The following is a 21,229-nucleotide window of genomic DNA, read 5'->3' as shown; positions in this document are numbered from 1 at the left end:
TAAAAGCAGCAGTGTTTCCGGACAGCGTCGTACGGGGGCATTTACTATCTTTGGCTAGTATTTTTACTGCTGAATTGTATGCCATCCTTGCAGCACTTATCCGTATTGCATCTATGCCTGTGTCATCATTTATGGTAGTCTCAGACTCCCTTAGCGCTTTACAGGCTATACAGAAATTTGATACACCTCACCCCTTAGTCCTCTGTATCCAACTTTGGCTACGCCGCATCTTTACCAAGCATAAAGATATTGTTTTTTGTTGGGTCCCTGGTCATGTTGACGTACAGGGCAATGAACAGGCAGACACTGCTGCGCGGTCAGCAGTACATGACCTACCAGTTTCATATAGAGGTATTCCATTTACGGACTATTTTGCTGCAATATCTTCCCACCTTCACACCCATTGGCAACAACGTTGGTCTACTATGCTCAGTAACAAACTTCAATCTATTAAACCGAGTATAGGTTACCGGCCGTCTTCTTATCACCAGTGTCGAGGTTGGGAGACTACTCTCTCCCGTCTTCGCATTGGCCATACTCGTCTTACTCATGGATATCTCGTGGAGAGGCGCCCTGCTCCTCTGTGAGAATTGCCAGGCTCCATTATCAGTCAGCCACATTCTGTTGGACTGCCCACTTTATCAACGAGCACGCAGAATTTACCTCCGTCATCGTCTTCGCTCCGCTGCTCTCTCTTTACCTTCCCTTCTCGCTGATGAGCCCACCTTTCATCAGGACTCTCTCATTGGCTTTTTGACAACAACTGACTTACTTCACAAATTCTGATACTTTCAGCCCTTTCTACCTCAATCTCTTGCTACCCTCTACCCCCGTACTATCCCCTGCCCCGCTGTTTTCTGTAACCTACTGATCATCCCTCCTCCCTTCTGCCGCCCAATACCCTCGCTTCCTTCCCTACCCTGCAGCGCTGTATAGCCCTTGTGGCTTAGTGCTTCTTTTTGATTATAATAATAATAATTTGTATAAAAGCATGATAATAATGCACATCTTAAAATCATCTACAGAACAGGATAAATATTATATATTCTTAATTAAGATAAGTTTTTTCTTGAAGAATTTTTTTTTTTTTTTTTTTTTTACCTTTGCAATATGCCAGCTTCCACTGTGTACTGTGAGCACCATCGGCTGATGCATTCCAGCTAAGAGATCCCGATCACGACGACCCAAAAATATGCGTGGGTTCTCACTGACCACCTCTAGGGAGAGGGAAGGACCACTAACACTAGTCTTGCTGCAGATGAACTCCACCTTGTCCAGGGCCAGCACTACCTGGCTCGCACTATAACGACCTTTTTTTGTAACCTGTGAAACATGCTGCTCTTAGCCACAAATGGTATAACAATAGAATTTAGAGAGACAGAAAAATAAAAATAATTCAGAATGATATAATCAAATATTTTAGTTGCAGGTCTTGCAATCTACTCTCTGTTCATGATACCAATTAGTATCACTCGCCACAGGGATTAAGAAACGAAACTGACCTTGGCTCTGAATGCTGTACTATTGACAATATTGAATAAAGACACACTGCAGAGCAGCAAAATGTTTATTAAAAGGATCCTCTTCTACCACTTGTCAGCATTTGCTATTGTCTTTCAACGAGCACCATGAATAAAAAGAACTTATAAATAGTCTGGTTTGCATAGATTAAGTTCCCAGATAAGACAAAGCATATGAGCAAATTTACTTGATACCTACCATACATGTCCACCTGGTACTGTATATACAGTAATTAGATCCTGGGGAAAAGAACTGTAGGATTCCAGTGAAAATAAATCATACTGATTTTCTTTCTTAAACTGACCTAGGTTAATAATCTTTAGTCATCCTCATTGATTTAGAGTGAAAAAGAATACTTATGTAAAAAAAAAAGAATTTTTTTTTTTCAACAAGTCAGCCGTCTCCCACCGAGGCAGGGTGACCCAAAAAAGAAAGAAAATCCTCAAAAAGAAAATACTTTCATCATCATTCAACACTTTCACCACACTCACACATTATCACTGTTTTTGCAGAGGTGCTCAGAATACAACAGTTTAGAAGCATATACGTATAAAGATGCACAACATATCCCTCCAAACTGCCAATATCCCAAACCCCTCCTTTAACGTGCAGGCATTGTACTTCCCATTTCCAGGACTCAAGTCCAACTATATGAAAATAACCGGTTTCCCTGAATCCCTTCACTAAATATTACCCTGCTCACACTCCAACAGATCGTCAGGTCCCAAGTACCATTCGTCTCCATTCACTCCTATCTAACACGCTCACGCACACTTGCTGGAAGTCCAAGCCCCTTGCCCACAAAACCTCCTTTACCCCCTCTCTCCAACATGACTTTTTTTTTTTTTCCACCATTAAATTTACATTCTAAAAGCTGTTATCCTACCTTAGTATATTTTAAGGCCTAGCTCTATCCAAGATCTACTACCACCCCCATAGGATGTCAAACACCAACAGTTAGCTAACACTATTTACTGCTAACTGAACTTGGATACCAGTGTAAAGAAACATGCTCAACATTATTTGCCCCAGAATCAAACTCGGGTCCTTTGGTCATACCTTGGTGGAGAGGACGATGGTGTTTGAGCCGGGCCTGATGATCACGTCGTCAGCAGTAAGCTTGTCTTTGAGGTCCTCCTTTATTATGTTACGATCCACCTTGTAAAGTCCACCCTGACTGTCTCGTCGCCTACACAAGGAGAAAATCAGATTAATCAGTTAATTTTTAATGACATCATCATTGAATAAAAGTTACAATACCATGGCTGGAACAATTGCCAACTAACCCATAAATTGTAAATGAAAACTAGACTTCATCCAACCTTGACTGTCCCCTCACCTCACTCTGCCATGACCTAACACTTGTTTTTCTTCCTTTTTCTTCTTACTCAGGACCTAATAATGGTCTAGGATGGATAAAAACATCCTATTAGTGTGTCACTTGTAGACATCATGAGCACACTGTTCCTTATTTTAATGGGGGTGTTGAAGCATAGATATTTTTGTTGTTCTTGATCAGATACAGAAGCACTAACTAGAATATGATTGCTGTATAGCCCTTGTGGCTTAGCGCTTCTTTTTTATTATAATAATAATAATAACTAGAATATGAGTGATCATGGTGACACCAGCAGCTAGTTAGATCGATAAAAAGAAGTGTTGTGTTACCTGAGAACTTTATGAGAGTTGGAGCAAGTGACAGCAGCAGAGGAAAGGGCTTTGTCTTGCTTGTATTCCAGATGAAGGCTCATGTGAAGTGGCTGAGTCATGGGGTTGATGCTGCTGCTCTCCAAGTCAGTTGTGTCTGAAGGCACACTACTGCGATCTGACTCTGTGCTGCCACTCCCACTTCTATTGAAGTGAACATATCATATTACACACACTGTATACAAATAAGTATAGAAATTTAAGGAGTAATAGCTAATAAAGTCCTCAATATGTAAATAGAAATAATGGTTAGTGGAAGAACCAACTACTACATAAGACTCTAACATTTAATAACAACCCAACTACTAACAAATGCAGAATGTGGCAGGAAGTATTCCTTGGCAAGTCAGGATGGTAATTTGATCCAAAATTATCTGTTAAAGAAGGAAAAAAAGATGAGGTAACATAGTACAGTACTGTATTACCACAGGCAACAATGTTGAAGGATAAGCTATGGCAGGAAAAGAGGGACTACAAATGTATAAATTCAAGGATTATGTGGAGTAAAATAAAGATTGGATGTGAAAAGTGGGTTATAGTAAGCGTGTATGCACCTGGAGAAGAGAAGTGTAGAGGAGAGAGAGATATTCTGGGAAATGTTGAGTGAATGCGTGGGGAGTTTTGAATCAAGTGTGAGAGTAATGGTGGTTGGGGATCTCAATGCTAAAGTGGGTAAAAATGTTATGGAGGGAGTAGTAGGTAAATTTGGGGTGCCAGGGGTAAATGTAAATGGGGAGCCTTTAATTGAGCTATGTGTAGAAAGAAATTTGGTAATAAGTAATACATATGTTATGAAAAAGAGGATAAATAAATATACAAGGTATGATGTAGCATGTAATGAAAGTAGTTTGTTAGATTATGTATTGGTGGATAAAAGGTTGATGGGTAGGCTCCAGGATGTACATGTTTATAGAGGGGCAACTGATATATCGGATCATTATTTAGTTGTAGCTACAGTTAGAGTAAGAGGTAGATGGGAAAAGACGAAGGTGGCAACAACAAGTAAGAGGGAGGTGAAAGTGTATAAACTAAGGGAGGTTCCAGGAAGTTCGGGCGAGATATAAGCGACTATTGGCAGAAAGGTGGGCTAGTGCAAAGATGAGTAGTGGGGGGAGGTTGAAGAGGGTTGGAATAGTTTTAAAAATGCAGTATTAGAATGTGGGGCAGAAGTTTGTGGTTATAGGAGGGTGGGGGCAGGAGGAAAGAGGAGTGATTGGTGGAATGATGAAGTAAAGGGTGTGATAAAAGAGAAAAAGGTAGCTTACGAGAGGTTTTTACAAAGCAGAAGTGTTATAAGAAGAGCAGAGTATATGGAGAGTAAAAGAAAGGTGAAGAGAGTGGTGAGAGAGTGCAAAAGGAGAGCAGATGAAAGAGTGGGAGAGGCACTGTCAAGAAATTTTAATGAAAATAAGAAAAAATTTTGGAGTGAGTTAAACAAGTTAAGAAAGCCTAGGGAAAGTATGGATTTGTCCATTAAAAACAGAGTAGGGGAGTTAGTAGATGGGGAGAGGGAGGTATTAGGTAGATGGCAAGAATATTTTGAGGAACTTTTAAATGTTGAGGAAGAAAGGGAGGCGGTAATTTCATGCACTGGCCAGGGAGGTATACCATCTTTTAGGAATGAAGAAGAGCAGAATGTAAGTGTGGTGGAGGTACGTGAGGCATTACGTAGAATGAAAGGGGGTAAAGCAGCTGGAACTGATGGGATCATGACAAATGTTAAAAGCAGGGGGGGATATAGTGTTGGAGTGGTTGGTACTTTTGTTTAATAAATGTATGAAAGAGGGGAAGGTACCTAGGGATTGGCAGAGAGCATGTATAGTCCCTTTATATAAAGGGAAAGGGGACAAAAGAGATTGTAAAAATTATAGAGGAATAAGTTTACTGAGTATACCAGGAAAAGTATACGGTAGAGTTATAATTGAAAGAATTAGAGGTAAGACAGAATGTAGAATTGCGGATGAGCAAGGAGGCTTCAGAGTGGGCAGGGGATGTGTAGATCAAGTGTTTACATTGAAGCATATATGTGAACAGTATTTAGATAAAGGTAGGGAAGTTTTTATTGCATTTATGGATTTAGAAAAGGCATATGATAGAGTGGATAGAGGAGCAACGTCGCAGATGTTGCAAGTATATGGAATAGGTGGTAAGTTACTAAATTCTGTAAAGAGCTTTTATGAGGATAGTGAGGCTCAGGTTAGGGTGTGTAGAAGAGAGGGAGAATACTTCCTGGTAAAAGTAGGTCTTAGACAGGGATGTGTAATGTCACCATGGTTGTTTAATATATTTATAGATGGGGTTGTAAAAGAAGTAAATGCTAGGATGTTCGGGAGAGGGGTGGGAATAAATTATGGGGAATCAAATTTAAAATGGGAATTGACACAGTTACTTTTTGCTGATGATACTGTGCTTATGGGAGATTCTAAAGAAAAATTGCAAAGGTTAGTGGATGAGTTTGAGAACGTGTGTAAAGGTAGAAAGTTGAAAGTGAACATAGAAAAGAGTAAGGTGATGAGGGTATCAAATGATTTAGATAAAGAAAAATTGGATATCAAATTGGGGAGGAGGAGTATGGAAGAAGTGAATGTTTTCAGATACTTGGGAGTTGACGTGTCGGCGGATGGATTTATGAAGGATGAGGTTAATCATAGAATTGATGAGGGAAAAAAGGCGAGTGGTGCGTTGAGGTATATGTGGAGTCAAAAAACGTTATCTATGGAGGCAAAGAAGGGAATGTATGAAAGTATAGTAGTACCAACACTCTTATATGGATGTGAAGCTTGGTTGGTAAATGCAGCAGTGAGGAGACGGTTGGAGGCAGTGGAGATGTCCTGTCTAAGGGCAATGTGTGGTGTAAATATTATGCAGAAAATTCGGAGTGTGGAAATTAGGAGAAGGTGTGGAGTTAATAAAAGCATTAGTCAGAGGGCAGAAGAGGGGTTGTTGAGGTGGTTTGGTCATTTAGAGAGAATGGATCAAAGTAGAATGACATGGAAAGCATATAAATCTATAGGGGAAGGAAAGAGGGGTAGGGGTCGTCCTCGAAAGGGTTGGAAAGAGGGGGTAAAGGAGGTTTTGTGGGTGAGGGGCTTGGACTTCCAGCAAGCGTGCATGAGCGTGTTAGATAGGAGTGAATGGAGACGAATGATACTTGGGACCTGACGATCTGTTGGAGTGTGAGCAGGGTAATATTTAGTGAAGGGATTCAGGGAAACCGGTTATTTTCATATAGTTGGACTTGAGTCCTGGAAATGGGAAGTACAATGCCTGCACTTTAAAGGAGGGGTTTGGGATATTGGCAGTTTGGAGGGATATGTTGTGTATCTTTATATGTATATGCTTCTAATCTGTTGTATTCTGAGCACCTCTGCAAAAGCAGTGATAATGTGTGAGTGTGGTGAAAGTGTTGAATGATGATGAAAGTATTTTCTTTTTGGGGATTTTCTTTCTTTTTTGGGTCACCCTGCCTCGGTGGGAGACGACCGACTTGTTGAAAAAAAAAAAAAAAAACTCAATTACAGAAGTTAATAGTATTGGGATGGATGTTTTCCTCGGTGTACTCACCTATTTGTGATTGCAGAGGTCAGTTCTCAGAACCTGGCCCTGCCTCTTAACTTGCCACTCTCAGATTCACTCCCTCAAGGACTCTAGTGTACCTAATCTTCAAACTATATATGGAGTCTGCCTCCACCACTTCCTCACTAAGATCATTCTACTTCCTGGCCACTCTGGGACTGAAGAAATACTTCTAAACATCCATGTGACTCATCTGTGCCTTTAACTTTCAATGATGTCCCCAGATTCCTGCTTCTCAATTCTCAAACAACTTATCCCTGTCTACCATATCAATTTTCCTGAGTGTTTTGTATGTTGTTATCATGTCTTTCCCCTGGTTCTTCTGTCCTCCAATTTCAAGTCTCTGGAACAAGTCATGTGCATGCATGTATGTATGTATGCATGTTTACCCCTTCACCATATGTAATGAATAATGAAAACAATAAAATAAATGCAAAAGCAACATAGAGGCAGACTAACCTGTGTACCATAGCCGAGGACTGAGACTTGCTGCCAGCTGGTTGCGATGAGCCAGTGGAACAACCAGTTTTGCGGTCTATTTCACTACTTCGTTTGACACTCATTATATCGTCTTCCTGAGAGTGCTGCAACATGACATATATGGTTCCACAACTGTGAAAGAAAGATAAGAGTAACAGCGAGGGAGAAAGTGTAAGAATGGAAGAGATACCACAAAGTTGTACTAGGGCCCCTACCATTTTTGATATACATAGTCTAACTGATGTGACTGAATTGTGTGTGGTTTGATACTGACATGAAACTAATGAGAAAAATAAAGTGGTAGATAAGATAAATCTCAGGAAGCTCTGGACAGGATAGAAAAATAAACTGGCCAGATAAATGACTTCCTTTTTGGGACACCCTGCCTCGGTGGGAGACAGCAAGCATTTTGAAAAAAAAAATGACTTAGGGTTTAGCCCAAGTATATGTAAGATAATGAAGGTAATAGGAGAAGGAAACCAAGCAAAGGGAATGGGAGGTAATAAGGTGTGATACCATACAAGGAAAAGTATAGCTCCATTCCTTGGATCATAAAGCCCTTTACAAGGATCAACCCTTCGAGAGAGGTGTCTTGATGCTAATGCAGAGCTCTTGATCCAAGGAATTGAACCTATTGTCCTTTTCCTTGGATCTAACTTGTGCAGTATGACTCCTATGGGTTTAGTGCCCCTTCTGCCCATGATTATAATAACTCACCAACATCAATACCACACTGAAGGGAATAACTATACTTAATAATTGGTAGGTATCAGATGCATACTATGGTCTCCACAACTGTACTCATGTGTGTGTGTATTTTGTCTGAATTTTATACATCACTTTTATTATGTATACCAGCATGAAGATTTTATAAGCGTGTATAAATAATGTACATCTGATTTATATTAAGGACATTGAAACTGTGAGGTATAAATAAAATCAACTTTAACTGCCTGTAAAATCAAATTCTGTGTATCTTTCCCTTGAATTATACTATTATAGATGTTCGATGTTACAGAATTATTACAAATATTAAAACTGTATTAGAAGGTATAATGGACTATCTAATGCAACTAAAATAATTAACTGGTACAAACTATTTTCCGCATATGATTGTGACAGTCTTGCAAAGAATATTAAACTTTATCATGTAAAACTTTTAACATACCTCACATCATCTGGTAGTTTGCTAAGCACTGAAAGTTCCACCTTAACTTCTGACTCGAGAATGATGCGGCCCTCTGACACCAACTTTAGACCACCTACTTCAAAAATCCGGTCGCTTGGGATGAGCAGTGGTGTGTCTGTAAGATCAACTTCTTACAGAATTGAAAAACAAAATTATTATATGAATTAACTCTAAAATAAAATTTTTCCTATTGTTAGTCTATAAAATTTCTACACAATTTCCCAATCCTTCCTCAGCAAAATATTTTAGCCATTTTTATATTTACTGTACATTGTTCTTTGCATGCTTGTGTATGTGCGAGTATGGTGTGGAGAAGACTGACCACAAGTCTCACAACATTCTGAAAGAATGTACACTAAATACAAAGTAATGCAATAGCTGAAAAACTAGTTCTCAAGCAGCAAGAACTCTTACCCTGATTCACATCCTGTATAGCACTCATCATCTTGACAAAATGCCGTTTCCTCACATCAGCACTGAGAGCCACGCTGCCAGCCAATTGAGCACATGTCCTGATGTATCTGTCAACACAGAACAGTCAAGTAGTTCTAACACTAAGTAGTGCATGCCATGCCAAAAGTTCACATGGTTGTATTTTCTTAAATAGTGATCTGACAGTATAAATATATAAATTCATAATACGTAATTCATAACCGATGACAGGATACCACAAGCATAGCTCTGCTCCATAAGCTACAATGTGTACAGTGATCACAGACTAGATGTGGAAAGCAGGACTCTCTCCCTGAAGAACCTAATCATCATAAATTCAGTAATGTTGTATTTTTGGCATCTCACCTCTCCAGGTCGTTGATGGCCAGATAACACTTGGCAAGGTCGAGGTGTGTCTGAGCAGCCAGGAGCAACCACCCTTCCTCCAGGAACATGGTCAGCTGGTCTGTCAAAAATGTTGCTGCCTTCTGGGGTTCACCTTGCGCCATGTAAAACGTGGCCAAATCTCGGCCTATGAGACGGGCTGAGCGGATACGGCCAATGTGCTTGTATGTGCTTATTGCAACTTCAGAAAGATCCTGAAGAGGATTTAGTTATTTTGTTAAAGATTAAAAACAAAGTTAATTCCCTGCTAAAAACAATCAGCTTGAAAAGCAGTAGAACCCCTATATCTGCGGGGGTATGTTTCAAGACCTACTGCAGATAGTAGCGAACCCTATATTGAAGTCATTTTTCATTTACATACATATCTATGATAAAGTTTAATTGATAAATTACATACAAGAAGTAAAAAAATTAGCACTTTTTCACTGACGGGAAGCACTTCACGACTTCTCTCAGGCTTTGAAGAACTATCACTACTTTTGCATTTTGGTGTCATTATTAAGCAAAATTAAGGGTTATTTTCAAGCCAGGGTAAACGGCAAATAACAAACCGCAGAAATTGGACCCGCGGAATGGTGGTCCTACTGTATTATGTAATGTTTTCCAACAGTTGCACACTGAATGTAAACAAAAAAAAGCTCATTACTTCCCATTCATACAAATTTGGAAAAAAGTCATTCAACACAAAAAATCTCAAAATAAATACAGTGGACCCCCACCTTACGATCAGCTCCCAACTCGACCAATTATGTAAGCGTATTTTTGTAAGTGCTTTTGTACATGTATTTTTGGGGGCCTGAAACGGACTAATCTAATTCACAATATTCCTTATGGGGACAAATTCGGTCTATAACGGCACCCGAACAGACCTCTGGAATGAAATAATATCGTAAGGCGGAGGTCCACTGTAATACATAAATAGTAAGAAAGCAAGTCAAAATTTCTATGCCTACAGATACACAATAAATTAAATTAATGTTTTTTTTTTTTTTTTTTTTCAACAAGTCGGTCGTCTCCCACCGAGGCAGGGTGACCCACAAAAAAGAAAAAAAAATCCCCAAAAAGAAAATACTTTCATCATCATTCAACACTTTCACCACACTCACACATTATCACTGCTTTTGCAGAGGTGCTCAGAATATAACAGTTTAGAAGCATATACGTATAGAGATACACAACATATCCCTCCAAACTGCCAATATCCCAAACCCCTCCTTTAAAGTGCAGGCATTGTACTTCCCATTTCCAGGACTCAAGTCCGACTATATGAAAATAACCGGTTTCCCTGAATCCCTTCACTAAATATTACCCTGCTCACACTCCAACAGATCGTCAGGTCCCAAGTATCATTCGTCTCCATTCACTCCTATCTAACACGCTCATGCACGCTTGCTGGAAGTCCAAGCCCCTCACCCACAAAACCTCCTTTACCCCCTCTTTCCAACCCTTTCGAGGACGACCCCTACCCCTCTTTCCTTCCCCTATAGATTTATATGCTTTCCATGTCATTCTACTTTGATCCATTCTCTCTAAATGACCAAACCACCTCAACAACCCCTCTTCTGCCCTCTGACTAATGCTTTTATTAACTCCACACCTTCTCCTAATTTCCACACTCCGAATTTTCTGCATAATATTTACACCACACATTGCCCTTAGACAGGACATCTCCACTGCCTCCAACCGTCTCCTCGCTGCTGCATTTACCACCCAAGCTTCACATCCATATAAGTGTTGGTACTACTATACTTTCATACATTCCCTTCTTTGCCTCCATAGATAACGTTTTTTGACTCCACATATACCTCAACGCACCACTCACCTTTTTTCCCTCATCAATTCTATGATTCACCTCATCCTTCATAAATCCATCCGCTGACACGTCAACTCCCAAGTATCTGAAAACATTCACTTCTTCCATACTCCTCCTCCCCAATTTGATATCCAATTTTTCTTTATCTAAATCATTTGATACCCTCATCACCTTACTCTTTTCTATGTTCACTTTCAACTTTCTACCTTTACACACAGTTACTTTTTGCTGATGATACTGTGCTTATGGGAGATTCTAAAGAAAAATTGCAAAGGTTAGTGGATGAAATTAATGGTATACTTGTTAAAAGCTACAAAATAAACCAGTTTGCTTACTGTGTACCTTATTTTCCACTGTCAACTTGTACAAAAGCAGCTCCCCAGTTCCTAACCCATTTTCAATTCCCCAAAAATATGAATATACACTCAAGTACCTACCATCACTTACACTATACACAAATGCCCTTATTATTTACAACTGACTGACTACATGGGCACACTAAGCAAGTGTGGCTGAAGTAATTCACAACTAACCCACAATACCATCGCTAGAGCAATTCACAACTAACTCACAATCTCCTCTCTAATTTGTGGATTAGTTGTGAATGGAGGTCTAGACAATGATTTATTGATCAGTTTTTCCTGCATGCTAAGATGCATACTGCACTCCAAATTGCTAGTACATGGGGTAGCAATGTCCTTGTAAACACTGACTTATACTTGGGAAAATAAGTGGCACATCACCCTTACCAAAAAATGCTTCTTGAATGCCTGAGGGGAAGACAAAGAATCTTTTAGCCGCGTCATGGGTGTGTCCTGAGATAACGATGAGTGCTCCTGCGGCTGGTCGTGGGTGTGTGGGTCATTACCCATGCCACACACTAGGGAGATAACTGTGTGCAGCTGTGCACTACTTGTCTCACTGCCTGGCATCAGCCCGCAGAGTGATCCTAGTTCCTGCAACTATACAAATATTTATTTCTAATAAGGATTTAAAAATTTTATTTATGAACTGAAATGTACAGAAGAATATGAACAATGCATAAGTGCTAGATTTTTACTGCTCCTTTATGTTAAAAGCTCAATGTAGATTATACATTTATATGCAGGAGTACATATAATTACATAGTGCACAGGGAATGGGATCTGTAGTACTGTACTAATTTTTTAACACACTGGCAGTCTCACACCAAAGTAGGGTGACCCATAAAATAAAAGAGGAAATACAATGTATCATTCAATCACTGCCTTGTATGAAATGTGCTGAAATCACAGTTCAGATTACTGTCCTGCTAACCAGTTTCCCTGAATTCCTTCAGAAATATTACCTTACTCATACACCAACAGTATATCAAGCCATAAATACTTCTTGTCTGGAGAAACATTAAATGTTAGCCTATACTTTATATGAGAGACTGGAGATTAGGTCAGGAAAACCTCTTAACTATGATTGAGGCTGAAGTTCACCTACATACCTTGTCTCTAGCATAGGCCCAAAGTGGAGCAGTATGTAGTGCGTGGGCATCAGTTGTTGTGGGCTCTTTGAAGCAGTGCAAGGCATCTATCACCTCCAAACATGACAACACTCCCCAGCAAGCCACTCCACCAGGGGCTAATCCGATTTCCAGAATCTTCAACTCTCCTACCGTGTTCTGTAAAAATGTCAGTGCCCGCACTGCCACCTGTAATGTCAAACATGACAACCACATTCAACATGGCTCTGCTAATAAAAATACAAGTACTGTACTAGATTAACAGGAAAATCCTCTCCTTACAAAACTCTGCGACTGTGTATAAAAATAGTACGTACCAGTATTTCTCTAATGTTAAGCAAACTAACATTTTTAAGAGAAAATCATTGTGATACATCACCTAGGATGCTTAACTACAGTACATCAGTAATAAGGCCACACATAAACATGACTATACATGCCTCCCAAGGTTTGTTGAGCTGGAAGAGCAGTGCACACTGTCGCTGGAAGAGATAATTGCGAAACTCCAGCAGAGTGACCTCCTTGCTCTGGATCTTGCCTTGAACGACTGTGTCCAGCTCCGATGTCAGGTGTAGTCCCTCCCACTTTTCACATGGCTGGCTGAAGATGTTCAGCCATGGTGGAGAATCTGTTGTATGTTCATGGATGTGTAATTCATTGGGAAATACGAGAAATTGGAAAATCTTCGTTCACCCTTAACATTACGAACAGAATAAGTCCATCTGATACTAAGCCTATTCTACATTACTTACTGGGAGATAAACTAAGAGCGATAAGACATAATGAGTGCTATATTGTATGATAATTATGACATGAAACTTCTTTCTTTCAACACACCGGCCATATCCCACCAAGGCAGGGTGACCCAAAAAGAAAAAACGAAAGTTTCTCTTTTAAATTTAGTAATTTATACGGGAGAAGGGGTTACTAGCCCCTTGCTCCCGGCATTTTAGTCGCCTCTTACAACATGTATGGCTTACGGAGGAAGAATTCTGTTCCACTTCCGCATGGAGATAAGAGGAAATAAACAAGAACAAGAACTAGAAAGAAAATAGAAGAATACCTAGAGGGGTGTGTGTATATATATGCTTGTACATGTATGTGTAGTGTGACCTAAGTGTAAGTAGAAGTAACAAGACATACCTGAAATCTTGCATGTTTATGAGACAGACAAAAGACACCAGCAATCCTACCATCATGTAAAACAATTACAGGTTTTCGTTGTACACTCACTTGGCAGGACGGTAGTACCTCCCTGGGCGGTTGCTGTTTACCAACCTACTACCTAGGGACATGAAACTTATTCAAATATATTGTACATGAAATTCTGTACTTACATGGTCTTAAAATAGAATACAGTATTCTTACAGCTACACGAGTAGTTTCAAAACAATATACTTTAATGTATTAGAGTGCAGCAGTCTTATAATAAGAATACTGTACATGTTTTGATAACACAAGTGACCTTTAAAAGGAACTTCAGACAAAAAATCAGAGGGAAAAAAACAGCATTGTATCATGCTACAACTTTCTCTTTGTATGCTTCTAAGTGAATATTCTTAATCAGCTTAAACAATGGTACCTCTGGTGTGATTTTAAGCAATTTTGAAAATCTGCCTGAAAATGGCTAAAAATGCGATATTTTAAACTGCATATTCTATAATAGGATAAAAAAAAAGTTCAACTGTGATTTTAAGCATTTTTTCAATCCAGCTGACAGTGTAAAAATGCTGAGTGCTTGTCCAGTGACTGGGGAAGGTAGGGGGATAGGGTGCAAAAAATATAAAAAGTAATATATTCATCATGGAACTGTTTCTTTGATCAGTTATCTGCAATAAATAAATTAAAATACATTTTTGAAGGTTTGAATAGCTTTAATGAAAAGAATGACAACATCTAATAAGGTTTCCTAGGAAAACAGGGCCTCGTATGATGCTAAAATGATCGGATTTTACCTTTTTCACTGTATACATGTATTCTTATTTAGCATTAAAAATAGTACCCCTGGTGTGATTTTAAATAATTTGGAAAATCCGCCCAAAAATTACTAAAAACAATGAACTATAGTTCTATGATCTTTTTAGGTGAAAAACTTTTTCTCTAAAAATGGAAAAAGAGGATGATGACACTGTTGGATAAATTACTCCTCAAAAATATGAAAAAATCCTGTATATATAGCTTTCATGGAAGGTTGTAAGAGTTTTGATAAGTGACCTGTGAAAGGCACCTCAGATAATGAAAAATCTGAGGCAAAAAAAAAAAAAAAAAATATATGATGCTAAAACTTTCTCTTTTTGTTTTTAAGTTTAAATGAATATTCTTAATCATCTAACTAATCCAAAGCCAGTCTGGTCAAACCTCAAATATCATGGAACATCTTCCTATGTCCTAACAAATTACAATATATAAAAGATCTTGATTACTTATAAAACTGAATGTGGCTTAATTATATAATGTGGATCATACTTTATATACTTACATGTACTGTACAGTATATGAATGTGCCGTACATAAAAGGAAAAACTTAAATTTTATTCACATTAATGCAGTACAGTGGAACCTCAGTATATGACCAGCTCCCTACTCAAACAAAGCTTAGCACTCGACCAAGCAAATACGACCTGCCAGAACTTCGCTGTAAACTATTTTGTGTTTCTTCGCATTTTTTGGCATTTTTTTCTTTTTGTATTATTTGTATAAATCACCATGGAGCCTACAAAGATTAGTGATAACAGCTAACCAAATGGAAAATTGGTTGGGAAGAACTTGTTCAATATTCAAACAGAGCAGCACTCGAACAGCCTTCTGGAATGGAATTAAGGTCGCACACCAAGGTTCCACTGTACTTTATGCCACAAAGAATGGAAAAAAATTACCACTATACCTCCAGCTGCCGAATTCAAGATAAACTGAGTGAAGAGAGCATCCAGCTCGTCGTACTGGACAAGTGCCTCGTCATACAGAGCCAAGAGCTGGAACACCTGTGCCAGTTCTTCTTGCAGCAAAAAATATGAGCAGAAGGACCAGGATTTCTCTGTCCGACGTTCCCGCTCTGCTCTCATGCTTTCCTCAAACCTAGAGGAAAATTTATAGTAGCATTTCCTGCATTGTGATACTGCAGCAAGTACCTCCCCACACACTCATGTGTAATATCCAATACTCACTGTTATTAGCCTGTATTTCAACCATAACTTAACTCACTTAGGTCCCTCTACATCAGTCATATTTTTACACTTAATAATAAAGCTCTCAGCTGTTCTATCCGATAACATAACGAGTAGCAGCATTTTCAATTAAAAGATTGATAATTTACGTATTTTTAGCTAAAAAATGAAGTATGCCAAAAAATGCCTGAAACTATTCTGAAACACTGAAATATGCAAGAAAATCACATTTTAGCACATATTTCTTAGAACATACTAACAATGCTTTGCTATATACTTGCTACTTTGTATTTATTGAAATAAATGATCTGTCATTTTCTCAACATACCAAATGCACTGTAAAGTATCTCTTTACAGTGCACTACATGATGGTATAACACACCCTAACAGGTGTGTTATACCATCATGTATAACACACCTGTTATGAGCTCAGGTGTACATCACACTAAAGATGCTTGCTCAAGGCACAGTTGTGTACACCCATCACACACAAACCTCTTTGGATTCAGCTGTTTGTGACCATTACACACAAACATGTTAAAAGCACAACTGTTTTCATCATCATCATCATCACACACACAACACACCTGTTAAGGGCTCGGTTGTAGGCCACCATCAGCAAATGCCTCATCTTAGTAAGGAGAGTCTGCCATGACTCCATCGACCTTGAGTCAGACTTTAGAGGGTCAATCACTGACATACATCTGTTAGACAATATGATATTAATGTTTTTGACCGGGTGAAGACTCCAAGCTGTATTATTATTATTATAATCAAAGGGGAAGCGCTAAACCCGTAGGATTATACAGCGCCCGGGGGGGGGGGGGATGTGGAAGGCATTCAGGCTTAATTCGGGGAACTGGAGCACAGTTCCAATTCCCTAAATCAAGAGCCCCTCACCAACATCAAGGAACCTTCCATGAGGGGACTCCAAGCTGTAACTGATTGCATACAAGATGATAAAACAAATACTATACTATACATGTATGAGCTTGGCTAGTCGTACATACGCTGCTGAAGTTATACAGTTTATGTCTACCTCCCATGATCCATTTCTTTTAGTGTTATTTGCACCAATTTTGTGAATAACATGCTACTGAAGTAATGTATTATTTGTATAACAATACAGTAACCCTTCATTTTATGTAAGTTTGCTACAAGAGAACTCATTTTTATGCAATTTCTCATTTTTACCATGAATCCCTATGTGATAAGTATATAAATTCACCCTATATGACAAGTGAGGTTCTCAAAATGTAATGAAAATCCCCATACTGAAAAATTAAGTGTTGATGACCTGGCAGACTGCTATAGCTGCCAAGGAATTGGAACACATCTACAAAGTAACATGAGGGACACCTGATACATTATATGTAATATTGTATATGTACATAACCCATTTGCACAATAAATCTTTATTTTCATTTACATAAAGCACTGTCACTTACCTCTCTGCCTGTTTTCCACCAAAATCATTCTTGATTTTGTCCAGCACAGTTGTGCGAGGAAGCAGTTTGTTGCCCTTGCGGGTGTCAGGAGTTTCAAGAAGTATGACCATCCAGTCTGTGATACCTTGCTGCTTGAGAGACATGACCCACGCCTGCAAGCTGTCTCGTGCCAGATTCTTGTAAGCCTCCACATCCTGTACAACACAACACTTGTACTACACCAATATGACATCTCAAGAATTGCATAGTTACAATCTCACACAAAGTAAATGCAAAAGAAAATAATATATGATGGTGGAAAAAAAGATAGTACATGTATAGTAAAATAAAGAACCATTTCTGAAAAACTGGGAAGACTCCCTATGAAATATACTGAACTCTAAAAATCATCCTATAGTCTACTTTTTTTCTTTGAAAATTTGTCTAATTTGAATATTTTCTCAAGTAATAAACACGTTACATTCTTGGTGTTTACCAATTAAAAAACTAATGATGGTAATGTCACATACAAGTTTTTTTTCTAAAATAATGGCTGAGTATTTTCAACCTGAAACACTTTCTGTGTGTATACTGTATTGTATTCTATTAATAAACAATAGACAGCTAAATTTGAAATTTATATTTTTTTTTTTTTCAACAAACTGGCCATATCCCACCAAGGCAGGTGACCTAAAAAGAAAAATGAAAGTTTCTCTATTTAAATTTAGTAATGTATACAGGAGAAGGGGTTACTAGCCCCTTGCTCCTGGCATTTTAGTTGCCTCTTACGACACTCATGGCTTACGGAGGAAGAATTCTGTTCCACTTGCCCATGGAATGTAGGTGGGAGAGATACATGACTATATACATCTGGAAAATCCTAGAGGGTTTAGTACCAAACTTGCACGCGAAAGTCATTCCTTACGAAAGCAAAAGAATCGGCAGATGATGCAACATCCCCCCAATGAAAAGCAGGGGTGCTACTAGCACGTTAAGAGACAACACAATAAGTGTCAGGGGCCCAAGACTGTTCAACTGCCTCCCAGCATACATAAGGATTACCGATAGACCCCTGGCTGTCTTCAAGCAGGCACTGGACAGGCACCTAAAGGCTGTACCTGACCAGCTGGGCTGTGGTTTGTATGTTGGATTACATGCAGCCAGCAGAAACAGCCTGGATGATCAGTTCCTGATCCACCATGAGGCCTGGTCACAGACTGGGCCACAGGGACATTTCTTCTTTCAACACACCGGCCGTATCCCACCGAGGTGGGGTGGCCCAAAAGGAAAAACAAAAGTTTCTCCTTTTACATTTAGTTCGCCTCTTACTGGAGGAAGAATTCTGTTCCACTTCCCCATGGAGATAAGAAGAAATAAACAAGAACAAGAACTAGAAACCCCAGAGGGGTGTGTATATATATGCTTGTACCATGAAATCTTGCATGCATGAGACTGGTCACATCATGTACAATTACAGGGTTTTACCACAGAACGGACACCAACCTGACCCCCAGAATTCTCTCCAGGTAAACTCCAGGTCTCCAGGAGATAAGAGGAAATAAACAAGAGCAAGAACTAGTAAGAAAAATAAAAGAAAACCCAGAGGGGTGTGTATGTATATATGCTTGTACATGCATGTGTAGTGTGACCTAATTGTAAGTAGAAGAAGCAAGACATACCTGAAATCTTGCATGTCTGCGAGACAGAAAAAAATTGAAATGTATCTATTTCCAACTAAAATATACTTAAAATGAAGAGACTACAGTCATTCATCCCTGTAGCTGTCCACTAGTTACTGTACAAGCACAATCTCTGCAATTTAACACATTTATTGAATCAACAATGCACACTTCAGATTGTTTTCATGCACAGTATGAATGACTGACATACAAAGAAGTCACTTACAGCACAGTCTGTCCAATAGGTGTGAAAGATAGGTTGGCCTAGGATAGTGCGGGGTGCATCCTTACCCAGGTATTCCTCAGAGAATGGAACAAAATCCACCTCAACATGGACACACCTGAAAGTGTTAATTCATCAAGGAATGATTCTAGGGACTGTAATATGTACTATGTACAGTGCTCAATAATAACCCATGTGGAGACAAACTTAGGAGATTAACCCCCTTCTGGGGTCCTCTTCAGCAGATCTGCTGAAGAAGACCCCAGAAGAAGGTATCAAAATACATAGATCAATTAATCTCCAGTGTTTCTGTCGCCATGTGGGTTATTATTGATTATTAACAAGCGTTCATTATACTTTAGTTATTCACTATGTGCAATATTAATTTTCTGCATAAATTCAAATGCAAATATTAATCTCTTAAAAAGTACAAACATAACTGTTAATACAGTATAAGATAAAACATATGATAGCTTATTTGACAATGAATAGTTCAAATTTAATTTTTTTTATTATACTCAGATATAGAGTGATGCAAATAGGGAACTGTCACAGTCACACTTTGTCAATGACTGCTCTATGGGGAGAGTTTGAAAAGAAATTACAAAGGAGTTTGAGAGAATATATAAAAGGAAATACAATATAATTTTTATTTCTTTATGCAGTACAAATAATGTAAGAGTAAGACACATGTGCAACATCTGGGTATCTTTATTGTAGACGTTTCGCCATCCAGTGGCTTTATCAATACAAATTCCAGGACATAACTTGAAGACAGTAGAACTATGTACAGAAGATGAGGTAATCAGTCCCTCAACCTAGGAGTAGGTGCGAACAGCACCATAGTCGTGGAGATTCGTACCATTCGTACACAACAAATAATGTAATAAAGTTGGTAGAATTACCGACAATATGTAAAGTAAAAGGACACAAGTGCAACTAATGTGACATTTATTGTAGCAACGTTTCGCTCTCCAGGAGCGAAACGTTGCTACAATAAATGTCACATTAGTTGCACTTGTGTCCTTTTACTTTACAAATAATGTAGTTGACATGTAACAAAACATTGGTAGGCACAAAAGAAAGCCGCTAATTATGCAATGCATTTCGTGCAACCGATCATTAAACTTGAACATAGAAGAGAGGAAGGTGACGAGAGTATGGTGTAGGGAGGATGTGAATGTAGGCAGATGGGTCTTTGAAAGACAAAGTAAGCCACAGAATAGATGAGAGGAAAAAAAGGCAGGTGGTTTGTTGAGGCAACTGTGAAAATAACTTTTTCCATGAAGCAAAAAGGGAATGTACCATAGAATAGAAGTACCAACACTTTTATATTAGGGAGAGAATTAGGAGAGTAGAATATAGAGGTATTCCATAATTCAAAGGGTGGAGGAGGGGTTGTTGAGGTGGTTTGGTCCTTCAGAAAGCAGAGAACAAAACAGGATAGCAATAAGGGTGTATAACTCTGGGGTGGAGAGTAGGCATAGGGGTCATCCCAAGAAAAGTTGGTAGGATGGTGTAAAGGACATTCTAAGTGATAGAGGATTGAGCATCCAATAGGAATGTGAACATGTTAGATCATAGAAAATGGAGACAAGTTTTTTTTTTAAAGACTTGACACGCTGCCCGAGTGTAAACAAGGTATATTTATGAAGAGATTCAGCGAATAATAATAATAATAATAATAATAATAATAATAATACTTTATTTTTCACATGATACAGTTTCTTTTACAAAACTGGATGGCATTTAATACTGCACATGGGAAGCCCCTGGCTATGCAGAGCATCTCAGACAAGCTAAAATCTAACATAAGACTAAAAGGAGAATAAACATTTTACATGAATGTATACAAAGAAATTAAAAATATTCATAGAATAAAATAGTGCCTACACTCTAAAGGATGTTACTATTTGGTGGATAATCTGAATTATGATGGCTGCACACTTCTGACAAGACAGTTACAGAATATTAGTGAATATTTTTCTTTCTTTCTTGGGTCACCTACAATATTGGGAGATGGCCTATATTAAAAAAAAATATAGCATCTGTTAGCTATCATGGAAACAAGATTAGATGCTCTGACAAACTTACTTTTTACCGAAAAATAATTGCAAAATA

The 21,229-nt window shown here is 38.6% G+C and overlaps 1 protein-coding gene across 1 annotated transcript in view; it reads right to left on the bottom strand.

The window, feature by feature from the left end:
* The window catches only part of SIDL (SIDL trafficking protein particle complex subunit 10), a 29,696-nt gene that overhangs the window by 5,364 nt on the left and 3,103 nt on the right, over window positions 1–21,229 (bottom strand). Inside the window, exons 3-16 of the mRNA XM_053798934.2 lie at window positions 19,112–19,226; window positions 17,228–17,421; window positions 16,367–16,483; window positions 15,500–15,690; window positions 13,056–13,243; window positions 12,598–12,804; window positions 11,873–12,085; window positions 9,272–9,504; window positions 8,888–8,994; window positions 8,453–8,588; window positions 7,264–7,416; window positions 3,190–3,372; window positions 2,581–2,710; window positions 1,102–1,323 (exon numbers count right to left, since the gene is read on the bottom strand). Of these exons, the coding sequence (XP_053654909.2) occupies window positions 1,102–1,323; window positions 2,581–2,710; window positions 3,190–3,372; window positions 7,264–7,416; window positions 8,453–8,588; window positions 8,888–8,994; window positions 9,272–9,504; window positions 11,873–12,085; window positions 12,598–12,804; window positions 13,056–13,243; window positions 15,500–15,690; window positions 16,367–16,483; window positions 17,228–17,421; window positions 19,112–19,226 (2,389 nt within the window). The remainder of the gene's footprint in view (window positions 1–1,101; window positions 1,324–2,580; window positions 2,711–3,189; window positions 3,373–7,263; window positions 7,417–8,452; window positions 8,589–8,887; window positions 8,995–9,271; window positions 9,505–11,872; window positions 12,086–12,597; window positions 12,805–13,055; window positions 13,244–15,499; window positions 15,691–16,366; window positions 16,484–17,227; window positions 17,422–19,111; window positions 19,227–21,229) is intronic.

The sequence above is a fragment of the Cherax quadricarinatus genome, chromosome 66 (assembly GCF_038502225.1).
Source record: "Cherax quadricarinatus isolate ZL_2023a chromosome 66, ASM3850222v1, whole genome shotgun sequence".
Taxonomy (NCBI): Eukaryota; Metazoa; Arthropoda; class Malacostraca; order Decapoda; family Parastacidae; genus Cherax; species Cherax quadricarinatus.
This window is presented reverse-complemented; position numbering and strand designations above follow the sequence as displayed.